A 23,433-nucleotide genomic window follows, 5' to 3' on the forward strand; every position below is an offset into this window, starting at 1 on the left:
ATTCATATTTTTCACTAAAAATTCTGTTAATAATATTCTACCAAAGCAAACAATCCAATAAAACATGTTTTTTTCCAAACTTCTCTAATTTATTATTTTATAAAAGCAAAAAACACTATTAATGAATTCAGAACACTGGTTATATATTTTATAGCCATATTTTCAACTAAAACAAATCTAGTGATGTACATTTTCCTCTTAGCCTGAGGAAATCTTTGTTACTAATTTGCAAAAATGTAAACTCTTTCCAAATAAACTTAGAACATAAGCACTGACAGACAGAAAAAATCAACTACATCACATAATGTGCGATGTTTCTGTCTTTTAAATAAAAACTATTTAAATTAAATTGCTTCTTATTCATTAAATTTTGCCAATCAACATCTTTGGCTGTTCTGAAGTAGTTCATCTTTTTATTATTGAATACATAATATTTTGCCATCTACATGATTGAGCCCATTACCTCATATGCTAATTCATAAACCCGACATTATTTAGATTAACAATTTTATTCTTTTAGCAAATCGTTGTTTTTAACTTCATATTTCTTAGCATATTTCTTCTCCTCTTATACTAATTTTCCAGTGAAATATCTCCAGGCTGTCGATGGAAACGGTAGATCTCAGAGAACCGTAGATGAATCTGAATCTTTCTCCCTTCATCTCCTCTTCATTTGGTCCTGTTCAATTTGTTAATATGTCCTTGCTCTAACTTCTACTTTTTCTGCAAAAGACGTTGAGCATTTCCATAGGTTCAGTGTTGGTATAATTTCAGAATAATTTCAAAGCTGTGAAGCAGATGTTTGTTCTGTGACCAGTGCAGATTTGGCAATTAATAATTATGAATGTTAAGTTGTTGTTGCTTAATGTGTTGATCAGAATTAGCCCTTCCAAAACAGCTATTTTGTTCTATTTTTGAAAATGTATCTAAACATGTGAAATCAATTCTCCAGGAAAAAGTGTCCTCCAACCTTGTTACGCTTGATGGTCATCTAGGGTTGTTCAGGCTCTCTTTATCTAGACATCAGTGGAATAATCATCTCTTCCTCTGTAATTCCAGTGCAGTGTCTGATTTAAATACTAAAGTATTAGAAAAGCAAATGCAAGTGCATAAATTAAACTACATGTTCTTGCATTTACTGATTCAGAAAATAGTAAGTGAAGAATAATGAATATTTTTTTCAAAGAGGAATAATAAAATACCACCCTTAAATCACTGTTATTTATTTGTATGTAACTTGCATGGTATTCATAATCAATCTTAAAATTTTGAAAGAAAAGTACCACCACTATTTTACTTACCACTAGTAGTATATGTTGATGTCTTTTTTTCCCTCTAGATTACCTGAGCAAGGATCAATCATAATAAAAGGCAAATGTACTCATGGGAAAATAATATTTAATTTTGTGGGCAGGAAAGTTAGTATAAAATAATCTCTCAGTTTAATTCAAAGCAGAGAGCTAGTGTGACTATTTTAGTAACATAATTATTCTGCACTATGACATATATCTGAACATATGGTAGTGTCTATGCCTTGGATAATAAAGATTTCTAATAAACTCCTCTTTTTAATAACAGATAATTTATACGATGTGTATCTAATCCCATCTCACAAACATTCATAAAGATTATCATAACTGAGATGATTAGCTTGAAACTTGGGAAATACTTGCTAGTTTCAAATTACATAAATGGGGTGAATGCTTCCCTACAGGAAGTCTAAAGGGATAGCGTCCCTGAGGAGAAATAGTTAAGATGAAAAAATATTCAAAAGAGCCTACAAAACACAGTTGGCCTTTGTCTTTTTCATTTAATTAAAAATAAGCATTTTGTTTCAAGCATGATGATATAAAGTACCATTTAAGTTGTCACATTAAAAAATACTCATTTCAAAACAATCATGTAAACACTGCAAACTAGCAGATTATTTTGGATTATAAATAATTACATATGTCCCAAGATACCAAGAGAATTCTTTTTGAGCATTCCTGGGTTTTTTTTTTTTCAATATGTAAACTATCACTAGGAGAACAGCATATGGGTAGCTAAGAAATACTACTCCTACTTATATTTTTAATAGCAGCTGTGTAAATATTAAGAAAATAATTATAACTTCTGCACAACATTATGTCTTGAGTGCAAATATTTTCTTGAGTTATTTCAGGATGTGCACCCAAGTTCAACCTTTTTTGAAGCCTTACTAATTATTATAACACCTGTCATGTAGTGAACATTACTATGCATGAAGTACTGTGCTAATTATCATACATAGATTATTCAATCTAATCATCGTAATAGGCAAAATGCACATAATTATGAGCATTTTTCTTTTGCTGTTAAAAAAACAGAATCAGGGAAATCATTTGACTTGCTCACCCTCGTGAAAAAGCTTAGAAATTATGGAGACAGGATTGCAATCAGATCTTTGATTCCAAAGTGTAGTTTGTTAACCATTATGCAATAATTCCAATTAAGTAAATGATCCTTAGATAATAGGTAGACGATAGATAGATGACAGATATCTAATGCCTGATAGCATACCTAGCATTCCAGTGCTGAAGTTTTTTTAAATAAATAAACAAATCTACAATTGAAAGATTGACATTCTTATATGATTCACGCAAAAAATTTTTCAAGAAACGAAATGAACTCACTCAGCTCTTTTGAGTATACATTTTAAATAAAATTCTGATTGTTCAACCAAAATATTATTTTATATATTATAAAGTTTTGAGGTACCATATCACAGGGAATTAAACTACAGTTAAGAATAAATAGAAACAAATAAAGTAATAGTATTTCACACAATAAAAAAATCGCAGGAGTAAAAAGCAAAGAAACACACAAAAATAATTTAGAATGTAACTTTTAAAAATATCATGCTCTAATCATTGATTCTCCATGGGATATGTTCTAAAGAGTAAAAGGATTACAAATGCATCTTTAACTTCTATAGTTTGTGTGTTATTGGTGGCACTGATAGAACAATTCTGATTTTATTCTGTGTGAATTTTAAGACTTGGCAAATTAGTAAATATATTAAGATTGAGAATTAGAAATCTCACCACAGAAAAAAGGAGGCGGGGGAAGCAAATACGAATGACAGAAAAATTCGTTGGTGTTGAGTTAGAATTAGAGGCAGCAGTGTAAACTAATGATTTCTTTTTTTTTAAACTAGAATTTTTTTTTTAAAGATTTTATTTTTTTCCTTTTTCTCCCCAAAGCCCCCCGGTACATAGTTGTATATTCTTTGTTGTGGGTCCTTCTAGTTGCGGCATGTGGGACGCTGCCTCAGCGTGGTTTGATGAGCAGTGCCATGTCCGCGCCCAGGATTCGAACCAATGAAACAGTGGTCTGCCTGCAGTGCAACGTGCGAACTTAACCACTCGGCCACAGGGCCAGCTCCTAGAATTTTTCTTTTTAAAGACTGGCACCTGAGCTAACAACTTGCCAATCTTTTTTTTTCTTTCTGTTTTTTCCTCCCCAAATCCCCCCAGTATATAGTGGTATATTTTAGTTGTGGGTCCTTCTAGTTGTAGTACGTGGGACACCACCTCAGTGTGGCCTGATGAGTGGTGCCATGTCCACACCCAGGATCCGAACCAGAGAAACCTTGGGCTGCCAAAGCAGAGTACGGCGAACGTAAACACTCGGCCACGGGGCTGGCCCACTAATGATTTCTTAATGTGTTTTTTTTTTCTAGCTTTGTGTTTTGAAAAATCCTAGAAAACATTTGACGGTATCACTGTTCTCAAAAATCAACAGGGAAATTATGAAATGACACAGGAGCCTTCTTGAAGACCAAATTTGCAAAATAATGACAACTGAAATAGAAATTACCATAAATAAAGAATTATAACATTAAATAAAAGAATCTATGATATTACTATAAACATAGAGATTGGTATGGATAGATGAGGATATGAATGTATAAATAAAAATGGAAACTCCATAGAAGAATTTTAATGTCAAATTATTCCTGTATAAAGAATGAAAAAATTTAAAACTCACTGTTTCAAAACCTCCTGGCATATGTGAAATAATCCACAGCCAGTTGAGCTCACTCTGGAGAGATACAAAGAGATCACATTCCCAAATTTTGCTTGCAGACCTAGCTTTTTATATTAAGTTGTATTCTATAGCTTTCAGCCACATCTTATAATCTATTGTTTCAAACTTATACACCACCCTTATCACTGTCTTTACAATCTTAGTAAACAACAATGTATAGAACAGATGTTTCTTGTTCACAAATTATGTTGTACATACTTACAAGCTTGGAGTTTGTATTTTTAATGAAAGAAATATTGAAAGTTAAAAGTGAAGGGCCAGCCCCATGGCATAGTGGTTAAGTTCAGCATGCTCCACCTCAGTGGCCCATGTTCATGGGTTCAGATCCCAAGTGTGGACCTACACCACTCCTCAGCCACGCTGAGGTGGCAACACACATACAAAACAGAAGATTGGCACATATGTTAGCTCAGGGAAAATCTTCCTCAAGCAAAAAAAGAGGAAGATTGGCAACAGGTGTTAGCTCAGGGCAAATCTTCCTCAGCAAAAAAAATTAAAAAAAAGAGTTGAAGAAAAAATAATAGGAAAGACTCAAGGCAAAAAAAAAAAAAAAGGGCAGCATGTGGAGTTTATGATCAAGAATATTCTTTAAGATAAATTTATTGAAACAGAAACTAAAGATAGTAAATGAGAGACTTGTAGTCCTGATGTAGTCTCCAGTAATATTTCTCAGAGTCCATAACATTTTTATTTTAATGTTCTTAATCTTCTAAGATAAAGAATGATGTTAATGGAGAGATAGATGGGAGATAAATATAAAGAGGAAGGTGGGAAATATTAAAATATATTTAAACTTTTTGGTGAAATTTTATTTTATTTTTATTTATTATTTTTGGTGAGGATGATTGGCCCTGAGCTAACATCTGTTGCCAATCTTCCTCTTTTTGCTTGAGGAAGATTGTTGCTCAGCTGACATCTGCTGAGCCAATCTTTCTCTGTTTTGTATGTGGGACGCCACCACACATGGTTGATGAGCAGTGTGTAGGTCCATGGCTGGGATCCAAACCTGTGAACCCTGGGATGCCAAAGTGGAGTGCATGAACTTAACCACTACGCTACTGGGCTGGCTCTGAAATTTAATTTTTTTAATATAGAAGGTTAACCTTGAATCAAGTGATAATTACAGATAATCATCTGGCTATTTTTTGTTTGAATAAAGAGGACAATATAATGATAACTTCATCTTATTTAGCGGCTACAGTGTATCATGCATAGTAAATTCCTTTTAGACAGTCTCACAGAAAATATGCAAGTCTTATGTATTGAATCCGTTTTATTGGAAGAGGGTAGTAAATCATGTAGGAAGTTAATTTTCTGTCCCCCTTACACCTCGCTGGGAAATGATGGGATCCAGATTAAAATTCCTATTGGTCTTCTTCCAAATGTCTTCTTGTTCTCCTCCCTATTCAACTTCCACAAAAGATAAAAGGCTATTACTGTCAGCCACAAGAGGCGTGGAAATTGAAAAAATATAATATAAATTATTCCCAACTGTTTCATTCATGAAGTGAAACTAAAACTTTTGGTTCGTCTAACTTTGTGTCTAAGTCTTGCTCTCTTTTTTTTTCCTTTAGGAAACTCATACATTTATTTTTCCAAATGAATATTAGCAGCATTTGTCAATTTTACAAGAATTCTTGATATTTTCAAAGACGTTACATGCATTTATAAATTAATTTAGGGACAGCTAACATATTAATACTATTGCACATTTCTATATGTGAACAAGAAGTGTCTTTCCATTGATTCAAGTCTCATTTGTATACTCTATTTTTCAATTTTGTTTTTGCAAGAACACAACATGAGGTCTACCCTCTTTACAGATTTTTAAGTGTGCAATACAATATTTAACTAGAGTCATAATGCTGTGTGGCAGATCTCTAGAACTTACTCATCTTGCATTACTGAAGCTTTAACTCCATCGGTTGGAAGCTCCCTATTTTCTCCTCCTCCTGCTCCTGATAACCACCATCCCACTCTCTGCTTCTATGAGTTTGACTACTTTAGATTCATACATAAGTGAGATCATACGTATTTATCAAAGCTGGGACACAGTTCCACAAATAAGCAATAAGCCTAGTGCTGTGATAGTGCACAATGCAGGCATATGGCACGTGGCAGCTACCCCTGACCAGTCTAGGAGAAATCGAGGTGGTGTATCAGAAGTTATTGTAATTACAATGTAGAAAATGGACTGTATGTTTTCTAACAAGATAAGGGTATCAGTTTGGGATGGATTTTAAATCAAAGTGAGAGATTTATATGTAGGTCTGATTTATAAAACTTGATTGAGATAGAATCAAAAGGAAATGATAACTGACTAAAAACCAGAGTGAAAAATTAAAGTGTTATGGATGATATCCATGTCTTTTGGTTTAACAGTTGATAGAAAGCTGGTGTTGTTCACTGAAATGTGGAATGCAAATGGAGCGATAGGTTTCCCATGATTGAGTGAGCAAAGGGGGAATGGGACAAGGCATGAGGAAAACAATTCTTCAGAAGGAAGAGACGACAGGCTCAATGGTCATATTATGTTTGAAATGCTTGTTAAATAATCAAAGAAAAATGCCTGTGTTTTGCTTGTCTGGAATATGTGGGACTGGAATTCAGAGAAGATCAAGTGGTCTAGCTTCTAGGGCATTCACTGCCCGTGGCAATAAGAAAGTGAAGAGAAGTCCAGGTGAGCATAGAATGGGAAGATACTATGAAGTAGGATATTCAGCGGCATCTCTATTTATGACACGTGCAAGTAAAACACATCCATGAAGCATTTTAGGAGAAGTATCCAAATGAGGACAAAGCAGAAAATAAGGGATCAAAGAAAATCGATAAACTATATAAGCTTTTAAAAAGACATTCACCTTGAGAAATGCAACAAAAGAATAAAGTAAGATCAGGATTATATCCTTTATTTTTGGCATTAAGCCTGATGTTATTACTTGGGCAAGCGTGGTATGAATCTACTAGTGGAAAAAGAAGAGAGATTTAAGTTGCTTGGGTAATCAATAACAGGTAATTGTGTAGAGAAGATATCTACAAACAGCATGGAAATTAAAGAATGAAATAGTTAGTGTTGAGGTCAATAGACTTAATCTTTTAAAATTTTATTTAAATGTGGTCTTGAAAACACAGTAGTTAAGTGGGGTTTAACCTGAGCTAAGGTGAATGATATAAAAGGAAAGTAGTTGATGTTTTGTATTTGACAGTCCCAAAATTATTCCAGAAAACTACTTATATAACAAAATTGTGTGTGTGTGTGTTAAACTCTAGTAAAACAAAGTTTGAAGATAATGTGTTTCTAGAAAAAAATAAGAATCAGATTGAATGACAAGATTTGAGTTCTGAACTTTTAAAATCAAAATATATTTTTCTTGACTTGTTTAAGGCTCCTAGTGCAGAATGGAGAACACTTATTTTCAAAGACATGATTGGGATTCCAGCAGGCAGAGTACATGGAAGTACTGGAACTCAAAGCCATTTTCAGGGGAGATCTTTGTAACCAGGTTTTATAAAGGTCATAGAATCCATAATAAAAAGAAGGAGGGAATAATTTGGTGTTTGTTTTTCTGGGTGGTATGCTCCTTTTTATCACTGAGAAGATCTCAGTTTCTTTCTCCCTGATTGCACACAGATTGCATTAAACATCAAAAGTAATAATGAAAAACCACACAGGAATAATGGCATTCATCTTGTTGGGACTAACTGAGGATCCACAGCTGAAAGTTCTGGTTTTTATATTCTCATTTTTGACATACATTTTGAGCAGAACTGCACATCTGACCATTATCATTCTTACACTTATGGATTCTCATCTTAAAACATCTATATATTTTTTCCTTCAAAACTTATCTCTCTTAGGAATCTCTTTCACAACGGTCTGTATTCCCAGATTCCTGTGCTGTTTATCAACAGAAACGACCATTTCTTATAATGCCTGTGCCGGTCAAATATCTTTTTTGGACTCTTTGGAGCTAGAAAGTTTTTCTCCTCGCAGCCATGTTCTATGACTGCTATATGGCAATTTGTAAACCCCTGCATTACATGACCATCATGAACAACAGAGTCTGTATTATCCTTGTCTTCTGCTGCTGGATCTCTGAGTTGATGATCATCATCACACCACTTGGCATGGGCCTCCAGCTGGGATTCTGAGACTCCAATGCTATTGATCATTTCGCTGTGATGCAGCTCCCTTTTTAAGATCTCACGCTCAGGTACGTTGTTTATAGAGCAGGTTGTTATGATTTGCGCAGTACTGACATTCATTATTATATTAATTGGTGTCGTTCTGTCATACATATATATCGTAACTATAATTCTAAGATTCCCCTCTGCTCAGCAAAGAAAAAAACCTTTTTCTAGCTGTCCTTCACAAGATTGTTGTTTCCATCACTTTTGGCGGCTGCATTTTCATCTACATCAAGCCTTCAGCCAAAGAAGAGGTGGACATTAATAAAGGGGTGTCGGTGCTCATTACCTCTGTTGTCCCTTTGTCGAACACTTCATTTATACGTTGAGGAACAATCAAGTGAAACATGCTTTCAATGACACAATCAAAAGAATTGCATTTCTTGCACACGAGTAAGCTTGTGGTGAATTTGATCAATCACTGAAAAGAAAATGATAATAACTTGAAAATTCTCCTGAAAATCCTAAACTCATTTTTATTCTTATTAATCTATAGCCCAAACAAGTTAACCTTCTCGCATGCCTTTGAAACTTGCTTTGGGCACCCACTGTGTAAAAATCTCCTTTCAATTTAACTTCAACCAGTACAAGGTCTCTCATTAATAGAAGATGAGACTATTTTTCTGGAATATAAACATCTTCCCTCACTATCACTCACTTATTTTACACAACCTAAAAAGAAATTAAATAGAATGATGTGAATATTATCAGTAACATTCAGGAAATTAGAAGTATATTATGTTTGGATTCCTTTCTAAACCTTACAAAACACTTAAAAGAATCATTTCAAATTTAATAAAAATCTTCACCCTTACTTTCAGACAGTAATAAGACAAACTTTTACGGACAACCAAAATACCAAACTAATATGTAATACTTTGAGACTTATAGTAACCAAAGGAGAAAAAAGTTTTATAAGCAGAGCTAAAACAAAGTTTCTATAAGGAAAGTTTTGGAAACAAATTATCTGTAACTGAGAAATCTTAAAATCCCAAAAAACTCTAAATCGAATTAATAAATGAGTAAATTATGAATGAATATCTAACTTGGGAAAGATGTAAGTTGTTCAAAACTGGCACGAGGGAAAATTTCAGAAAATTTATTTCTGGAAACAGTAAAAGAATTTGGATTATAGTTACTTAATATTACCCCAAAAAGTAGAAACGAAGACTATGAAAAATAATAATAATTCGTGTTTTTGAGCACATAACAGGTCTTTAGAATGCCAATGTAGTAAACACAAAATAAATACTCATCTACCCAAAGTTCTTTTCCACTTTATTTACCTACAGCAACTTAAGTAGTTTTATATTTTTGTTAGCACAATTTTAAAAACAAGGATTTCAAGATGACACAGTTTCTAAAGTAACTGAACTATGAATTAAATGAACTTCTGTCTTATTCTGTATCTTGCTTTCCTAATTTCCTACTGCATTTCTTTCCAAGAAAATTAAAAACATCTTGATTTGGTGAAGAGAAGATATAGACAACCAAATGAGTTGTAAAGTACTCAAATAGATTAAACAAATTAAATAAAAATATTTATACTGTGTGTCAGTTGGATGGCAATCAGGAAGCAGAATTACTATCAGTTATGGGATAAGAGATTTAACAGAGGAACCAAGATTTACGTAGTTGTGGGAGGAGTTGGGGAAATGCACGTCTGACAGAGGGCGTCGGAGGATCTAAGGAATCACCAAGTCGGTTCACAGCGGGAAGCAGTGACACAAAGGACAGCTGGTGGTGAAGTCCAGGGGTGTCTATGGGCCCACCACCGAGCATCAGGAAATGGACCTAAGGCCACTGTTGTTCAGCAGATTCAACCATCCAAAGAAAGAGTTAGATGGAAGTAGATTAAAGAGAGAACAAGCTGGAAACTGGAGACATATCTGTGAATCTCAGACATGTTAACTAACCACCATCAGTTTTCAAAAGCAACTATCACAGCTTGTCTTCCATCTTCCAAATCTTGTACAACTAATTATTTTTAAATTCTAACTTGAGATAGGACGAAAATAGAATGATCCAGCACGGTGCACTCCTTGTTAGGTTTACATCTGTACATTCAAGGTTTAATGATAATTTCCAAATAAAGAAAGAACGATAAAAAATCCTTCTTCCCCCTAACATAATGTGGCTGTCTCATGTGCCTCCTAACTTTCTTCTCAGAAGGGGATACACAAAGTCTCCGTCACTTTATCCTTCCTCTGGTGTTTGGGTGATATGCATTCCTGTTATAGCTGAGACATACCCCCGTGATAGTCTGTAACTTAGCTACAGAAATAGAAAGTTAACTATTATTCATTATTAATACTTCACAGTTTAGATTGTAGGACAGTGGAAAAGTGGAAAAAGAAATAAAAAGAAATGTGTGTTTGTGGGGGATATTAATAATGGGTGAGGTTATGCATGTTAAAGGGCAGGACATATTTTTTCTCGCACTTCAATGTTTTAATTTATTGTTTTAGCATATTTGCATTTATTTATAAATACAAAAAATTGCTAGTCAATAAAAAAAGAAGTGTATGTTAAAGAAAAATAAAACTATTATTGTCTCAATTTCTGCAAGTAGTCATTTTTAAATAGCTAATATTTAAAACTTTCTTCTGCTCCCATTTCTTTTTGTTTGCTTTTATAATTTTTTTATTTACATATAATTGGCATATGACGTTTTGTAAGTTTAAAGTTTACAATGTTTTGGTCCAATAGATGTATACATTGCAATATGATTACCATTGTAGCATTAGCTAACATTTCTATTATGTCATATAATTATTATTCCTTTTTTATGGTGAGAGCAAACTTACAACAGGAAGATGGACAAGTTCTGGAGATTTAATGCACAGCATAGTGATTATAGTCAACGATCCTATATTAAAAATTTCAAAGTTGCTAAGTGACTAAATATGTTCCCATTTCAATATTCCCTTTGCCCTCATCTAACATGTTATGTGGTCATAGAATCTTTTCAGATGGAGTGACTTAAATCTTCACCCCTGACAAGTCTATGACATTGTGTTGGGTCTCTGGTGTTCCATTATCATGGGACGCGAGACTCTGAAGTTGTGTCCTAGGCAATGTTGTGAATTTTAGTTATCGTCTTCCCTGCCCCATAATTTCCTTTTGATAATCAGTATCTTTTACCCCAGCCAGTACAGTAACCGACTTCTGTACCTGTTGGTTCAATAGCATGATGAGCACAAATTGGACAAGTGGTAGTCTGCCCTTCTAGTTTAATGGAAGTATTGCTGTGTTGCCTAATGCAACCATTCCTCCCTTGGGAACTAAGACCTATAAACCAGCAGAGACCAAAGTTGCACAGAAGAGAAGCAAAATTTCACTGGCAGATCAATAAGGGTAGTACTTAAAGAACACAACACAATTTCCACAACTTGATGCTCGGAGTTTTGTTTCCTGGCTTTGGGGAAAATAGCATATGAAATATATTGATCACTGATTTGGAGCATAAATTGCATCCAAAGTGTGATACTGCAAAGTGTTGCCCCCAGCTCTCACTCTAACTACATTATCAAAAGCCATCCCATTGCTGTTTCCCCAATTGCTTCAGGATGATAAGGGAATACTTTCATGAGCATGAACAATTATTGTACTTTATTTGCTGTAAAATGAGTTTCCTTATCAGAAGGAATGTTGTATGCAATACCATGGTTTTGAATAAGGTATTCATTAAGATCATGGATAATAGTTTTGGAAAAAACATCATAGGAAAGAAGAAAAGTCTATACCCAGAATTACTGTCTAGAGAGAGAAAAAGTGTTTCCCCTTCCATCATGGAAGTGGTCCAATATAATCATACCCCCATGAGATGGCTGGCTAGCCACCCCAGGAATGGTGCTATATGAGAGGTTTACTGAAGATCTCTGATTTTGGTAGAGTGGGCATTCAGTATTCTCTTTGGCCAAAGAAACCTTATTGAGTGAAAGTTAGTACTGATGAGCCCATTCACAATGTGCTTGGAAATGGACCTTTTGCTGTTCAGTCCTTCAAATGAGATTCTAGTCCTATCAAACACCTTGAATGCAGTCTTATGAGAGACTCTGAAGTAAAACACCCAGTTAACCTGTGACTGGAATCGTGACCCACAAAAAATGAGAAAATAAATGTGTATTATTTTAAGTTACAAAGTTTGTTTTGTTATGCAGCAATAACTAATAAAGATGTTGGTAGCAAAAGATGGGGCACAAGAACGTATCCTCATCATTAAGTGACACATGACTATACCAGCAAAGCTTACAGCCTAACAAGAAAAATAACCAATGAGAAATGGTCAAAAAAATTTACTAGACACTTCATAATGGAAGAAATATGAATAGCCAAGAGGTACATGGAAAGAAGTTCAATATCATTACTCATCAGGAAATTCAAATTATAATTAAAATGAGTCACATACTCCTGAGAATGGCTTCAATTAGAATATAAGCTGAGAATGTAAGTCATGACAAGGAAAGGGGAGCTACTGGAAGTACCATACATTGCTGGTGGGCGGGTGAAATGATACAACCACTTAGGAAAACATTCTGGCAGTTTCATATAAAGTTAAACATATTTATCATTTGTCTTAGCAATCGCTGTCCCAGTTATTTACCTAAGAAAACTGAAAATATATATCCCCAAAATGATATACAGGAATGCTTTTAGCAGCTTTATTCATATAGCTCAAAACTGTAAACATCCTAAATGTCCATCAAAAAATGAATGGAGAAAATAGGTTGGTATATTCATAAATTGAAAACTACCCAAAGACAAAAGGAATAAACTACTAGAAAAAATAAAATGGAAAATTTCAAAAATATTAATTGCTTAGTGAGAGATGTCAGATACAAAATAACAGATGCTGTATCCCATAAATTTAAAATTCTAGAACAGGAAAAATAAATCTAAAGTGACAGAAAGCAGGTCAGTGACTGAATAAGAGCGTAGTGAGTGTATTGACTTCAGAGCATCACGATGGACTGTTTTGGGATGATAGAGATGTTCCATGTCTTATGGGGTGGTGAGTAATTGGGTGGATATATTTTTCAAAATACGTCAAACTTCACACACAAAATTGATACATTTTATTTTGTAAAAATTATATCTCAATAATACTGATTTAAAAGACAAAGTAAATGAGCAAAATAACCTCAATAGGTACTTCACATACAAGAATATCTAAATGGCAATTAAGCATATAAAAATGAGATATGAGTACAGGTACACATACATGCATTGGCACAGAGTCCAAATGAGATGTGGAGAAACTGGAATTCTCACACACTGCTCACAGAAGTGAAAATTGGTACACCAACTTTGGAAAATATACTGGATGACCAGCATTTAAAGTCTTAGGTATATTACCACCAGAAATGCATGCATATGTAAACAAAAATTACATACAAGATATTCTTACCAGTGCTAATGGAGATAAGCAGGAAATGCCAACTTCAGTGTACATTAATGGTAGCGTGAATAAATTTTGTCAGATTAATACACTGAGATGTTATACAATGTTGAAAAAGAACAAACTATTGCTACATGCCACAAAGTTTTGGATGTTACAAACACCAAAAATATTGCACAAAAGAATACAGATACAAATACATAGCCCATTATTTCTTTAAGATGAAATTCAGAAACAACCCAGAGTACTATATAATACCAAAAGCTAGAAGAGTGACTACTTTTCATTTAATCTTGACTGTCTTAATTGCTGGTAATATTCTGTACCTTGATCTGGATGATGGTTATGTAGTTGCATATATTTGTAAAATTAACTAACCAATAAAATTTAATTTCATGCTCTTATTACAAATGTGTTATATATCAATATATTATTAAAAGTGAAACAGAAATTTCTAGAAAAAACAAAACTAAGTGACTTCTTCACCAGCATTCCTACACTAACAGAAAAAATAATAAAGTGCTCTTCATAGTTAAGAAAAATAATGACGTGTATTCCTGAAGATGTCATGAGTAATGAAGAACAGAGAATAAGAAAATAAATTAGAAAGTTAAATGCACATTGTCTGTATAAAACAACAATAAAAGTGTCTTGCAGGGTTTAAACATACAGGGATATTAAAAACAATGAATATTTCTGGAAAATTAATATTTTCTGGGATAACTACTACAAAGACTGGGGATTTTGTTTCAGTAACTTTTTGGATGCTAAAATAAAGATAAACAAGAGTGAGATCAGAAATTCATTGGTTTCATTCACTTTGGAATCTTCAAAAGTGGGCAAATTAGACTCTTAGATCTTTTAAGTCCTTGAAGGAATTAATCCAACTTAGAAGATACCAACCCAGGCTTTAACCTGTTTATATTAAATATATTATATTTATGTTAAATTATTTAATTTATATAATTAAATTATATAATTATACTGTACAGTATATATTAAACTATATATGTTATATCTAATATTATATATATTAATAAATTATTAAATTTATATTAAATATTTAATATAATTTTATAATAGTTCAATATGGGAAGTTTTATTAAATAATGGTTTATCCATAAAAAAGTAGAATGCAGAAAAATTATAATGCAAACATTTTTACTGTGGAAAAGTATTTCAGTTATTGGCTTAGAAATTGATGTATGTATACCACTTTCAAGTATATTTAAATATTTTTCCACTGAAAACACAGACATAGAGCAATTTTGTTGTCTTCTGTTAACATTTTGTTATCTATGGGTTGAAGAGTAGCCAGAAACATCTTTTCATCAGACAATTATTGTTTTGCACTTGGAATGTGTCTAGTAAAATTGTTGCATCTTCTCATCTCCAAGGACACGACTCCCACTGCTGCCTCTGTTAGGTATTTTGCCAAAATTCACTGCATATTAGACTCATTAGTCGTGTTTGAACTTTGGTCATAAAGAACCTTTTATTTATCCACACATAGGGCTCCTGCACATCCATAGGAGTCTGAGATAATAAACCATTCATCTTACTTCACTGTGTAAAATCTATCTTTACTCAGAGGTATCAGAAGTCATCTCTTCCAAAGTCTTCTAAAAATCACTGTACGTTTCTCAGACATTTAAAATAAATGACTTTTTATTTCAGCTTTCAAATATAAGAAATTGTTTCCTAGGTTTAAAGTGGAATAGAATCTTTAATGAGAGTCTGTAGGCAGCTCAGAGACTACTGTCTGCTGTAGAAAATTGTCTGTGGAAGCGATGTCTTCACAAGAGGGTCATCTGTGCACATATTCAACTCTACTTATGCTTTCAGTGTCATCTTTGGGACTATCAGGATTCCACAGTAAACTGAAGCCACGATAACCTTCCATGAGAGTAAGTATATTCTCATCTGGTAATTTCAGTTTCTTTCTTCATTCAACATTCCAGTCCTTGGTCTCAGAAAAATATCAGACTTATCTATTTAAAAATCAGAGAGGCAATACATTAATTTGGATATCTCTGGAAAAGAAAGCAGTTATTTCTAATGTTATTTTATTTTAGAGAAATGAAATGTGAAGGGATTGAACTCATGGGAAATATTTATTACATGCATCAGCAGACATGGGTCAGTACCTGTTTATTCCTTTTATCCTCAGTCTCTATAACGGTACCAGTCATATCGTAGGTTCTCAATAAATACGTTTCAAGTACTCATAGAAGCAGGAGGGACAAACAGAAGTGACCTGCCCCATAATGTTACTCTTACCAATCTATACATATTTATACCAAGATGTAACTATAATATCCTTCATTAGAATGCCAAATTATCAGCAATGTTGTCATTAGTGATCAAAGACTCATTATAAAAGTAAATATTCCTTTAAATACACTAAATAGAAAATACAACTGAATTAAAGTGGTTTACCAGAACATTCACTTAATATCTAGTATCACAGAAGAGAAGTATTGGTGATTAGAAAGACAGGAGGGTTTTGAAATCTGGGACAATGCTCTGAGTTAGGATGCCACAGTGAAGCCCTGAGACCTTCAGAACTGTCTCAGTTTAGTTTAGATATGTCAATTCCAGTATGGTCCTATTTGAAAGATACCTACTTATCAGTTAATTATTTCTCCCCCTGAGCTAAATTAGTGTTCCTTTTCTACAGAGATGCCTATAAACCATAGGTAATTTCCTATCTATAGTAGTCTGATGCTGCTATTTGTTGCTGTTTTGCTAGAAACAACATGCCTCAATTCACCAGGCCTTAACACACCTGGAAGTTTCTTAAGCAATCTGGAGATTGCTAGAAATAAATGAACCCATTCATATAGCAAACTAATTAGTTTTTCCATAGCAAATCCCTTTCTTCCTTGGAACAGAGGGAAAACAAAAGATGTAGACTCTTTATTTACAAAAGGAAATAGTTGCCCATGTAATTAATTACTTAATAATAGTTGAGAAAGAAATGTAGATATCTATTGCCTTCTATCCCAAACTGCAGAGTCTCTAAACTCTGCCCTTAGTATTTCTTTATAGAACATTGTACAGGTTATCAGAGCCACCAAAATTCACAAGTTTTAGACAGAATGGAGGAAAGAAAATACAATAGCTATAGTGGCCATTGATTAGTTCCCTAATACATTAGCATAAGTAATAGAGCAAAAGGAAGAGGAGGAAGAAGAAGAAAATGAAGAAGAGAAAGAGTAGGGGCAGCGACTGCAACTTATTACCTGCCAGGCACTCCGCATGCATTATCCCAATCAATACAACAATTCCGGGAACTAGATATTATGGAGGAAACTGAGGGTAAAAAGGAAAGGGGAAATGAGGACACTGCAGTCTTATTCCAGAGACTGTGTGAAAAGCACAGGAAGGATACTTCCTCCCACTACACCTCAGTCCACAGGAAAGCAAGAGTGAGAGTTATGCCCGCAACATTAAAGGCAGTCTCAAGAAATCAGTTAATTTTTACCAATCGGCTTATATAAAAATTAAAAAAGTGAGCCAGCCTTGATGGCCTAGTGGTTAAAGTTCAGCGCTCACCACTTCGGTGGCTGAGATTCACTTTCGGGTCATGGAACCACACCACCATCTGTCAGTTGTCACGCTGTGGCGGCAGCTCACACAGAACAACTAGAATGACTTACAACTAGGATATACAACTATTCCTCTGGGGAGGAAAAAACAAAGAGGAAGATTGGCAACAAATATTAGCTTAGGGAAAATCCCACCCTGCAAAAAAAAAAAAAAGAAGAAACTTTGCTGTAGGCTATTAAAAAAACTTTAAAGAAAAAAAAGAATGCTCAGTATAGTAAATAGTAATGAGTGTTCACCATATTCCAGATGCAGCTATAGATATTTTATCTAAATTTATCAGCATAACCCTAAGACATGCGTATGATTTTTATCTGAATTTTGCACACACACACAAAGCACAAGCTAAAGCAATTAAGCAAATTGCTCAAGGACACTCAGAAAGGAAAAAGGAAAAGTCTGATCTCCAATTCTCTAAGTGTGATCTAGATGTCCTAGAGTAAGTTGAATGTTGAAGTCAGAATACTGTAAGATGTATTTTCCCTGCAGACATAAATTTGGGAATCATCAGCCTATTTGACGTCATCTTATTTCTGATAATCTCCTAGAGAGAGAGCAGAGTGAAAAAACAATTGCCTAGAAGAGATTTCAGGTGCAACAAAATCCATAGAGATTAGAAAAGAAAAAGGAGCCAGGAGGGAAAATGGAAAAGAATAGACAAAATGGTAGGAAGAAATTCAGGAAAATGTGAGGTACTGGAAACTAAGCTGTAAAGACTTTCATAAATTAGCAGTTTAGTCTTACATGCAGCAGAGAATTACAGTTAAATGTGGACTCAATTGTGTTTAATGATTGAAACAAGAGGGAGGCTAGAGGTGACCTTGGCCAGAGTAGTTTAAATGGTGCAAAAATCAGATGAGTTGATGTATAAATGGTTAATAAGACATCGGAGATAATTATCAAGTAAGTGAAATTTAAGTGAAAATGCAAAAGCATATTTAAGAAATGGCTAAACCTTCTTAAACCTGATGTTGCTAAATGTCAATTACACTGAAGTGATTGAGTGTATTTCAAACTAAAACAAGGGTGACCAAAAACAAAAAAATCAGAGGTATGGCTCTTCTGCTCTTAAACATACTCCAAATATTCCCTAACTTCTCAGTAATAAATTTTGAATCTAACTCATTACTATACAATACATACAAGGAGTGGAAATATGTCATTGTCAAATGTGTTTAGAAAGAAATAATGTGAACTCAGTTTAGGATTTTAATATCAAAAATCTGCTCTTAATGAGAACCCTTGGATGGGGAAAGAGCTCTCAAGATCTAGAGAATATGAAACTGTAGAAGCCAGTTAGAGTGTGCAAGGTTTTCACCGTCAAAGGAATCTAAAAGGAAATTAATTAATCAGATGATAGTTTCAGACTTCTGCTTGCAAGTTGGGAGAAATTCTTTTTAGTACAAGCACATCCTAGGGAGCCTGAAAATATATAACATAGATTCTGTATTCTAATAGTAGGAGGAAAATATAGCCAAAGATAAATACTGCAAATATAAAATACATACATTTGAAATAAATTTCTATGGAGAAGATCTCAAAAAGTTTGGACTATAACACATTTAAATGAATCTTTAAGAAAATATATCCAGTAAAAATTTCCTAAACACACCTCAGAGAAGCTGGACTGGATAAGCTGAAACAGGATAAGCTATGTGATAGGTATTCATTGTGAGTTTAACAAGTAATACACACATAAACTTTAATGCTAGGATTTTCTTAACAAAGACTATTGTTAGTATTTTTTAGGGACTTCCTTTCTAGAAAGATGTCTGGAGATAGGAAGTTGGGGGAAGATAGAATGGTCGATCCAAAAACAACTTATTCAAAGAGAACATTCGTTTTCAAAATGTTTATAATACGTTGAACTGACACCAATTATGGCTAAATTATATTTACTGGAAGCAGCAGGATGCAATATGTGATTTAAATATGAATAGTCGGTTTGTGTGACACAAAGAGGTGATCAAACATTGTCATGTATTATGAGCTTGCTTCTCCACTAACCAGCTGTAGAGGACTCTCTCTCAGATTCACTTCTCCTGAGGATGGAAGATGGCCAGGACTCTAGAGCTCCTCATATAAGTCTTCCTTATTGTTTCAAGCAGAGTGAGCAAGAGATAGTCATCCAGGATGAAAAACCAAACCACACTAACAACCTTCATCTTGCTGGGACTGACAGATGACACTCAACTGAAAACTTTGCTTTTTATCTTTCTATTTCTTTCCTACATGTTGAGCGTATCTGGAAACCTAACCATCATCACCCTCACTCTGATTGATTCTCATCTTAAAACACCTATGTATATTTTCCTTCAAAATTTATCCTTCTTAGAAATTTTATTCACAACTGCTTGCATTCCCAGGTTCTTGTACAGCATATCATCTGGGGACAAGTCCATTACCTATAATGCCTGTGCCGGTCAGCTGTTGTTTACAGACCTCTTTGGAGTAACAGAGTTTTTTCTCCTAGCCGTCATGTCCTATGATCGCTATGTGGCCATCTGCAAACCACTGCATTACATGACCATCATGAACAGCAGAGTCTGCAAGAACTTCATCCTCTTCTGTTGGGTAGCAGCACTGATGATCATTCTCCCACCAATTAGTCTGGGTTTGGACCTGGAATTCTGTGATTCGAATGTCATTGATCATTTTTACTGTGATGCATCTCCTATCCTGAAGATCGCGTGCTCAGACACATGGCTGATAGAACAGATGGTTATGGCCTGTGCTGTGCTGACCTTCATCAGCACTCTCGTGTGTGTGGTTCTTTCCTACATTTTGATAATCAGGACTATTCTAAGGTTTCCCTCTGCCCAGCAAAGGAAAAAGGCCTTTTCCACTTGTTCTTCTCACATGATTGTTGTTTCCATGACTTATGGTAGTTGCATCTTCATTTATGTCAAACCTTCAGCCAAGGATGAGGTAGCTATTAATAAAGGGATTTCACTCCTTCTCACTTCTATTTCACCGATGTTGAATCCTTTTATTTACACACTGAGAAACAAGCAAGTGAAGCAAGCTTTTCATGACTCAATTAAAAAAATTGTATTTCTCTCGAAGATGTAAAAGAAAATGGGGTCAATAAATCCAATTAAAAGGAAGAAGAAATAGGCACAAAACCTGAACTCTGACTAGTCCATTTTTGTACTCCATTAAAACTAAACCTGAGGATGTTTACTCTTACTATCTGGCAGAAATTGCTGTTCACCAAACATGTTGTTTGTTATTCTTGGAAACATAGTAGACTACATTTTTCTGCCATATTTCTACATTGTTAGGTGTCACTATGTAGCCTATGTCATAGCTAACAGAATGGGTGTGGAAGTGAAGTGCTGCACTCCTAGACCTGGCCTATCAAAATATCTATATGTGATCCACCATCTCTTTTCCCCACCTACCAGCCAGATGCTCATGTTTAAATGACTTTGTAAGCTTCACGTTGATGATGAATGAACTTGGTTTTCCATTTCACCTATAGTCTTCACCCAAAGGACAGGCAATCACAGCACGCTTGGTAATGCTTCTCTTCAGCTCCATGTCCAGGCAATTGTCACAAGATTTGATAGGTAAAGTATCACGGAGCTATCCCTGCCACTTAGTAAGGGGACTACATTCACACTTAGCTGTAATTTGGCTACACAGGTGAAATCATGACCCACCATAAAGTATCATTAGAAGTGCATGTGTTAAATTTAATAATATGGATATCATGTGTTGACTATTGGCCTCCTTCTCCTCAGACATCCATACATTCAACTCTGGCCCAGCACAACCACATGAGGAAAAATAGTGTTAAAAACAACACATACGGGGCTGGCCCACTGGCCAAGTGCTTAAGCTCGCACACTCCGCTTCAGCAGTCCAGGGTTTTGCTGGCTCAGATTCTGGGCGCAGACATGGCATGACTCAGCAGGCCATACCGAGGTGGCATCCCACATAGCACAAACAGAAGCACCTACAAGCAGAATATACAGCTATGTACTGGGGGGATTTGGGGAGAAGAAGAAGGAAAAAAGAACACTGGCAGGCCTGGCCCATGGCTGGGTGGTTAAGTTCACACACTCCGTGTCTGCGGCCCGGGATTTTGCTGGTTTGGATCCTGGGCGCAGACATGGCACCGCTCCTCAAGCCAAGCTGAGGCAGCGTCCACATGCCACAACTAGAAGTACTCACAACTAAAATATTTACAACTATGAACTGGGGGGATTTGGGGAGAAAAAGCAGAAAAAAAAAGAGGATTGGCAACAGATATTAGTTCAGGTGCCAATCTTTAAAAAAAAAACAACACACATACAAAGTTGTAAAGTAGCAATACCACCTACCCCTCTATCACATCTCCTGGTCCTATAAACCTTTCCAGTGAAGGGCCTGTATTACTGTCTCTCATATTCACTGTGAGCAGGCAATTATTTAAATAAAATTCCAGGGTTTCAACATTTGTCAGCCACTTCTTTTGAATAACCAGTGGTTAAATCGCCCTTTCCAATTTTTGATGAGTCCCCTGCGTAGAGAGCGTTATAGAATATTATATGTCTATGCAACATTTTATTTTTCTTGACTCTTTATGTACATTAGTAGAAGTAAAATATGTAACTTTATCAGGAGAAATATATTCAAGATACCCTCAAGGGTTTGTACAAGTAGATGTTGGTCCCTCAGTCAATCTCTTTCAGATCTCGTGAGCTTAAGTGAGGGAGTAATTTAGCCCCCTGAACAAAAATTTGCCATTCTAAATCACAATCGTCACTGCCTTTGAATTCTTGCAGGCTAGGATAAATTGAATAAATCTAAATGAACATTTTAAGATATGCGTGTGGAGCTAAAGTGGCTTTCTCACACTCTATAATTGATATTTCACTATTAATTCTTCACTGACATCCTAACAGCTGATCTTTATTCATTGCATTCAACATTCATTGCAGTATTATGCACAATAGGCAAGATATGGAAACAGCTTTTATTCAATATATGCAGTTACTTCCAATCCTGTCTTTTCACTTCTCCCCTTTGACGGAATCTTTTTTTTTCATCATGGATATTTTTATCCCAGGAGATAACTGAGATAGCACTCAAGTACAGATTCTTGAATGATTTTTTAACTTTCTGAGAATAAATTGATAAAAGGTGCCCAAGATTGGGAACCTCATCTATTACAGCACCTGCCATGGTTTGAATTAACAATATTAGCTTAGGTTCATCTTTCTTGGATTATAGGTTCTGTCTAAGGTTGTCTGCATTTGTAATACTCCCACATCAAAAGGAATATTTCAGTTGTGAGTCAAGGAGAGAATGGAGGAATTATCCTCCTTAGGGTGATCCTGTGTGACCTCTGCCTTTACCCACTACAATAAGACCATCAGTATCATATCTGGCAGTGTCTGCTTACAATCCTTTGTGGTCACTTGGATCATTAATCTAGATAATTCCTTCTCTTTAGTAGTACCTATAATTAATAAAGTGCTCCCTTTTTGTTGATTCCAAAAATCTGTGCTAGTAAAGATTCATTAAGCTTTTGATTTTCTTTCTCCATAAAATATTCTAGGTCTTTAAAAGAATAACTTTGGAATCGTTGGTCATCTGATCGTTGCTTCTGGCTACTTGTATTGTTATTCGGGTTAATCAGTTATCTTAACTGAGTTAATTTAAGAGTGATTGAATATCTTCCCAGGCCACCATGTGAACATGTGAAGGCTTTTCAGCAATGGAAAGTCTTTCTCCTTTTTCTCCAATTACTCAAACTTCTGCCTTCAGATGAGGGATTAGAATATTTTGCTAGTGGCCATTATGCATTGTATTCTCTGTCTTTGCACTTGTGTAGCTCCTCTGGGCTTCTGTCAATTTACTCTGAGTTTCATTGGTAAGACTCCTAAAGGAGTAAGGGGGTAAGACTACCCTATTTTCTAAAGATTTTCATCACTTCATACTAAGGATTGTTTGGTAGCCATCCAGGCATCAAATCCTTTTGATGTTTTTCCATCCTTTCTCTCGCTCTCTCTCTCTTTAATTTATTGGCAACACTGCATTAACCATTATGATTCATGGGTCTAAAGAACCATTTTGCTCACAGCAACCATCTTAGGTACCAGAAATGTTGCATCATTAAAGTCAGACTCAGCATGAATTAGAAACCTGGACCAATGTTTCCAAAGCTACTGGTG

At 34.9% G+C, this 23,433-nt stretch overlaps 1 protein-coding gene and 1 pseudogene across 1 annotated transcript; both read left to right on the plus strand.

Annotated features, from left to right (window-relative positions):
* The first annotated feature begins 8,067 nt into the window (after positions 1 to 8,067).
* On the plus strand, positions 8,068 to 8,588 carry LOC124250836 (olfactory receptor 6C2-like; annotated as a pseudogene).
* Positions 8,589 to 19,402: 10,814 nt separating this feature from the next.
* On the plus strand, positions 19,403 to 20,341 carry LOC124251898 (olfactory receptor 6C2-like). The gene has a single exon (XM_046684848.1). The coding sequence runs from the start codon at positions 19,403 to 19,405 to the stop codon at positions 20,339 to 20,341; it is 939 nt and encodes a 312-aa protein (XP_046540804.1).
* Positions 20,342 to 23,433: the final 3,092 nt, after the last annotated feature.

The sequence above is a fragment of the Equus quagga genome, chromosome 1 (assembly GCF_021613505.1).
Source record: "Equus quagga isolate Etosha38 chromosome 1, UCLA_HA_Equagga_1.0, whole genome shotgun sequence".
NCBI lineage: Eukaryota > Metazoa > Chordata > Mammalia > Perissodactyla > Equidae > Equus > Equus quagga.

Bases quoted from the DNA above. Each gene is read 5' to 3' on its own strand.
- LOC124251898 (XM_046684848.1), top strand. From the start codon at position 19,403: ATGAAAAACCAAACCACACTAACAACCTTCATCTTGCTGGGACTGACA.